Source organism: Theobroma cacao, chromosome 10, assembly GCF_053813885.1.
Source record: "Theobroma cacao isolate CCN51 chromosome 10, ASM5381388v1, whole genome shotgun sequence".
In the NCBI taxonomy this organism is placed as follows: Eukaryota; Viridiplantae; Streptophyta; class Magnoliopsida; order Malvales; family Malvaceae; genus Theobroma; species Theobroma cacao.
Window position 1 is genome coordinate 23210935 of NC_142648.1, and position 6420 is coordinate 23217354.

The 6420-nt window shown below is 33.5% G+C and overlaps 1 protein-coding gene across 1 annotated transcript; it reads right to left on the reverse strand.

The window, feature by feature from the left end:
- Positions 1–1366: 1366 nt before the first annotated feature.
- LOC18586975 (tetrahydroberberine oxidase-like) lies at positions 1367–3193 on the reverse strand. The gene has a single exon (XM_007010599.3). It carries the CDS (start codon positions 3162–3164, stop codon positions 1566–1568), a length of 1599 nt encoding a protein of 532 aa, XP_007010661.3. The 5' UTR covers positions 3165–3193; the 3' UTR covers positions 1367–1565.
- Between the last annotated feature and the right edge of the window lie 3227 nt (positions 3194–6420).

Here is a 6420-nt window from a genome sequence, read left to right on the forward strand (position 1 = left end):
TTGCTAGCTAACTAAGCATTAGAATAAGTCATAATAGCAATTTTTATGTTATTCCGTTCTCATGAACTAAACTATATAATTAATAACTATTCTATTTTAATTTTATTCTCGTGGAATGATAATTCTATTCCCACCCTATTTCATTTTGCGAACCAAACATACCCTTATTGAATTTACTTGGAGTTTCACCACCCATATTTATATTCAAGCTTCATGATTGTGGCCCTCCAAAATTTCCCTTTCTTTTGGAATTAGCACTTTCTTTCTCTTGCAACTGGGGAAAGCTTTGGCAGCGAATAGATTTTACAGAAATCATAGTATTAATTTATTACTGCTAGGGGATAGTTGGGTTGAAATTCATAAGTTGTCATGGAAAATTTTTCCTCAAAGCTCGTCGCTTGTTCCTAAAATCATGCCAAAGATAGGATCAATACACTACCAAATGAGATTCTCCTTTACATTCTGTCTCTTACGACAATGAAAGAAGCAAGAAGAACATGTGTTCTCTCACACCGCTGGAAACAGCGTTGGAGTTTTATCCTGAGTTTTGAGTTTTGATGGTTCAAAGACACTATATGACAGAACATGATAATGCGGAAGAAAAGGAAATTTTAGCTTTAAAAAGGTTAGATGCATAAATTGGGTGAATTCTGCCCTGGAATTATGCCAGGGTCTTGCTATAAATAAATTGAGGATTTAATTTGACTTGGATCAATGCTACAGGATTTAATTTGACCTTGGCTGTGTAACTCAATAATATCATAAATAAAACGATACCTGTTCACTGAGAAAAAAAATACTAAAAAAATGGTGTCTACATCCATCAGAGATAAAAAAAAGTTTCCATTTTCGTCATATATTTCGAGATGAAACCCCATCAAAATCTTCGAATATATACAAACAGAATCTATTCGTAAATGAAGTTTATATAGGATGGCTAATTTGTTTAAAATTAAAGGTTGCTTTCCCCGTAAGCCTCTATCAAATTTGGGAGATTGAGTAAACGAAGAAACCAGTGATTATGAAATCATGAGGTACCGGCAGCCAAGTATGACCTCTTCCAACCAAATTGACTCCTTCTTACACCCTACTCCAACATGGTTAGGTATATATTTAGGTTGGAAAAGACGGAAAAGCACATTCGAATATTGGAGGGAAAGCATCATTCATTTCACTAAGCATAAAACTCATGGTGCCAGAATTAAATGGTATCAAAGGAACCATTTTTTTCAAAGAAGTTGACTTTTCTTTTTATTGTTTTGGAATGCGCCATAGACTTTTGTTCATCAATCATCATCATTATTTACGACGGGGAGAGGAGAGAAAAACTTATTTAGGATTTCTTTCATCTCTTTGATTTCAGTAATAACAATAAATCACCTGTTTAAAGTTGTTGACATTAATCACCTATATATATTTTGTCGAGACAACAATTTTAATTACTTTAGCTTATTTCTATCGAACAACTAAAGAGCACTGACACATTTTAGGTTCTACCAAACAAAATAAAAAAAAAAAAAATTAACCAGCTTATTTTTGAGGATACAATAGTAAACTTTCTTATTCTACCAAGATGAAACAGGAGGGATGCTTTGCTCGTGCCTGAAAAAATTCTTAGGATCAACCAATGTCTTCACACGCACCAACTTATTGAAGTTATTCTTAAAATATTTAAAACCCCAAGTGCTAGCTTGTGCATAACTTGTATTACCTTTATTATTCACTCCGATGTCCAGATCCCTATAGTTGGCATATGCTTCTCGAGGAGATTTTGAAACGTAGGGAGTCATGTGACGATAAATTCTCCGAATCCAATTTATGTACTTCTGAAATTCCAAATTTTCTTCTTGAGCTCGACCAACATAGTATATGATTTTGTACATGTTGCCAGCTCTATGCGGGAATGGAGTTTCAGTCTCTGGAATCTCATCCATTCTCCCCCCATAAGGTATCAAGAAAATTATGCCATATTTTCCTTCTTCTTCGTAGAACTTTTGCCACATTCCCTCAAATACAATTTTTGGAATAGGTTCCTTCACATAGTCAGATTTTACTTTAAACAAAGTTTTGTTAACGGCAGTCCTGTCAAGCAAAATCTCCGGGCGTTCTATTGGAAATTGATCCAAGTATAGAAGAGACTGAATCCAACTCATTTCAATGCAGTCTTGTTTCACAACTCCGAGCTCAGGAAATCTTATTTCCATCAATGAAATGAGATTATCAACCCCACCCAAAAACAAGGCAGTAAAAGCAGCTTGAATTGTATCCTTTCCTTCTTGACCAGAATTTACCCTTGTTATGGTGACAATAAGGAATATATCATCAGGAAGCTTGTGTGCAACATCCTGCCAACGATGGATAAGTTCGGTTGCATTTTGTTCCAGGGTCTTTGTGATTGAGAAAACAGTCACGGTTGCTGGAACAGGAACCAACTTCAATTTCCAAGCAAGGACAATCCCATAGCTACCTCCTCCACCTCCTCGGATCGCCCAAAACAAATCTTCTCCCATGGATTGTCTATCAAGAATTCTTCCGTTAGCATCAATTAATTGAGCATCAATAATGTTATCAGCCGCAAGACCATATTTTCTGAACAATCCGCCGTAACCCCCTCCACTAAAGTGGCCGCCAACACCAACAGTATGGCAAATACCGGCTGGGAAGGCAAGAGTTCTACTTTTTTCAGCAATCCTAAAATAGAGTTCACCTATAGTAGCCCCAGCTTCAACCCATGCAACGCCATTCTCAACATTGACATCAATTGATCGAAGATTAACCAGATCAATAAGGACAAATGGAACTTCTGAAACATAAGAAAGACCCTCAAAATCATGACCACCACTTCGAGATCGAATTTGCAAGCCAAGTTCCTTGGAACATTGAATTGTTGCTTGGATATGAGATGCATGCAATGGTGTAACAATGACTAAAGGCTTTGGGATATCTATTGTGGAAAACCTAAGATTTTGAATAGAAGATTCCAGAATAGATGAATACGAATAGTTGTTTTGTGAGTAAATGACTTTAGAAATAGATGATGAGTCGTTGGAACGAAGGGAAAGACAATGAAGGAATTTCTCAGGTGACTGAGCTGAGGTCTCCCATGAAAATGAGAAGAGAATGGCAAAAAGAAAGGCAAATGTTGAGTAATGAGCGGACTTCATTTTGTGGAGTTGGGATAGTTGTGCATGCAAGTTTGGTGGTGGAGTTGCCGTATTTATAGTGCAGAGTACTTTAAAAATGTGAGCCTTAATGGCCACGAAAACCAGGAGTGATGTGAGAACTGGATCAACCATATCTACATTGTCCTTATCGGTAAAAGTTTGAACGAGGAAAATTCTATGTAAATGTGATCGACTTTCGTGATGATTTCCTTTGACAATTGCCAAAATACAATTAAACAATCATCATAGTCAATAATATATATGCATTACATTTGGACGTGTCATCTATTTCATATTCAATGTTGGGTGACCTTTCATATAATATACTTAAAATTCTTGACTTCATTACTTTTCTTGTGATTTTTGTTTGAAACTTGAAGTAATAGTTTGTAGCAATCTTTGATTCTTATGTATAATAAACTTAAGGATGATAAAAGATTTTATATGCTTCATTGACTATTCAGGTGTGTTGAAAAAATAAATTACCATCTTGCAGAAGTCACATTAATGCATCTGATTCAACTGAAAAAGTCTATCAAGTAGATGTGAATGAAGTTTCCTCGAAATTAAAGTTAAATCAAAAAAATTTTAAATCTGACAACATTTAATGGAATTTATAACCAATTTTATTATTAATTACGAATCATTTCAGGCAGTTTCTGCCACTTGCTCTAAGATGGTCCTATGTGACGTTCCATTCCTCTAGATTATACAGTGATACTTCAGAGAAAATAGTGATAAAATTTCAAACTGTCTGGTTTGGTTGTCCTTGCTTAAAAAATAAGTAAATGACAACAACCTTGTGTTTTAAATTCATATCACGCAAGAGTACTAAGCTATTTATCAAAGGTTTTATTTTTTCTTTTGGCAAGAATCAAAGGTTTATTCATTCTACCTGCCTATGGATAAGGATCAGCAAAGTCATCTTATACTTGGGTTTGTTTTTTATTTTCTTCTAAAGATAAATGTTTATGGAAATATGTCATCCAATGCCTTAATTAATGGACTGGTATTTCCTTCTTCTAAAACTTGAGTAAGAGCCTGTTTGGCTTAATCTCTTATGAGAAATAATAGTTCTGAAAATTAATATAAAGCTATTTGGAAAGTTATTCGAAAAAATAAATTATATAAGTTCTAATTTTGATTAAAATTAATATAAAATGTATTCATATCATGTTTAATTACCCAATAAACTAAAGCAAAACGAGTCTACTTCGAGTTTCATATGTTAAAATCAAAGAAATTCATACACAGAACACCTTTCAAACTTTGTATAATAGTAATAATATTAGATTTTCGTTGATCTAGAAAGCAATCCGATCATGATGATTTAATTCCAAAAAGAATAAAAAAGAGGAAACAATGCACGTGACATTAAAATCCTTTTTTGTGAAGAAGAAAGAAAACCTTTAAATAAAACCTAAATACAGTTTTGAATTTTGGGTCTTCTTTTCTCTTAATCTTTGTAAGAATAAAAAAATTTTAGATTTTGCTATTTTATTGTTGGGTCTTTTTTTTTAGTATAAAGAAGATAGAGATTGCAATTTGCGTTGGAGAAGGGTGATTTGTAGAAAAAGGGAAAGGAAAGGGAGATCGATTGAGAGGGAGAGGGATATTTCTTGAAAAATTGGCATGTTTTTAAAAGAAAAGAAGAGAAAGCTCCTCTTTAAAGCTTATCTTTAAGCTCTTTCTTTTTAAAAGAGCTTCTCAAAATCCTATTTGGTCTAGCTTATATTTTCAAGAGCTAGATAAACTAAAAAAACACTAAGCCAAACAAGCACTTATTCTCTTTTTTTCATTTATATATAAATACCATTTATTGATCAATTGCTTTAAAGTTATATACTTAATTATATGAATCTCAAAGATAATAACTATATATTTATGCTTACTTGATTTTGGGATATACATGCTTACTTCAAACAAATTACTTTAATTTTTTGAGGAAACAAATTACAAAATTTTAAAATTAAATATCTTAATTTATTATAAACTTTGTAGCATGTACTATTTATTTTTTTTAAGGGAAACTTTGTATTTTTCAATTTGGTAAATGTAAAATATAAACAAGAAAAGTTTTTAACATGATTTTTTCTCATACTAATCTTCTTTTTGGTATCTATTGAAATTTATATTTGATGCTTGCATGTATACCATGGTAGTGCAAAGTGCATTGACCTCCTTGTATATATTACATGCATGTGCTGTCTGCGGAAAGATGGTAAACAGTATCATCTTCCTTACTAATATTGACAGACGTTTCATATTAGCATAATCATCATATTAGCATTGCAGATATGATGCTTTGGCGGTCCACCTCCTCTAATTATCATTCCTGTGTTTTCCTCCCTATTCATGCCACTAATAACTTGCACTCAGTCCTGGGCTGGCAAAGGAATGAAGATACAACATATATATTATCATCCGTTAAGCCTGGACAGAAGGCACCAATCTTTTTCTTGTATGCCCAGTGAATGTATAATAACCTGTTATGCAACAGCATTGCTGTGTGATTTGGAACCTTGGACTGATGTTCAACTATTACATATTGCCTATATAAAAATCATCTTGTCATCCTTTCTGTAATCATTGCCGATTTCATGCTGTAACTCAACTTATTGTAAGAGGAACGTATGTCTATTATCTGGTATTTGCTAAACTTTCGTTCACTATAACAATTATAACAATTCATCATCATTAAATTGAATATCACTTGTAAGTAATCTAAACATATTTACAATTTGAAACATTAACTGTAGAATAAAAAAATAAAATAAGATTGATAAGAAAAAAGCCTTCGGCTGTTCTACAATTTAGAATCTTGTATTCTTCGAAATCTTCCACTCATTACCTAATTAATTTCAGAGACCTCCTTCCCATCTTTAACCTTGATCATGGCAAAACCAAGCTGTGATTCAGGTCCAACTCGAAATGACCAAATTTGTACAACCGCCTCTGGCTTGAGAGTATCAGCATTGTTCCTGACAATTTGATTCCACTGAGTCTTGAAAACATATGCAAAGCTTCCTCCGATGAGCCACTTGGTCAAGTGCACTCTAGATACCTCAAGACATGGTTCTACCAATATAACATCCATTCCCTGATTATTCTTCAATTTTTCGTCCTCAGCTTCACTCAAAAACTTACTCCTAACTTGTTTCAATGTCATTGACAAGCGATTGTGCCCCGGATTCAAATCAGTAGGCTTTATGAACTTTTGTGTAACCAGCTTTATATCAGTCCCACCCAAGTTTTC

Excerpts from the sequence above, each read along its gene's own strand:
- LOC18586975 (XM_007010599.3), bottom strand. The coding sequence starts at position 3,164 with ATGAAGTCCGCTCATTACTCAACATTTGCCTTTCTTTTTGCCATTCTC.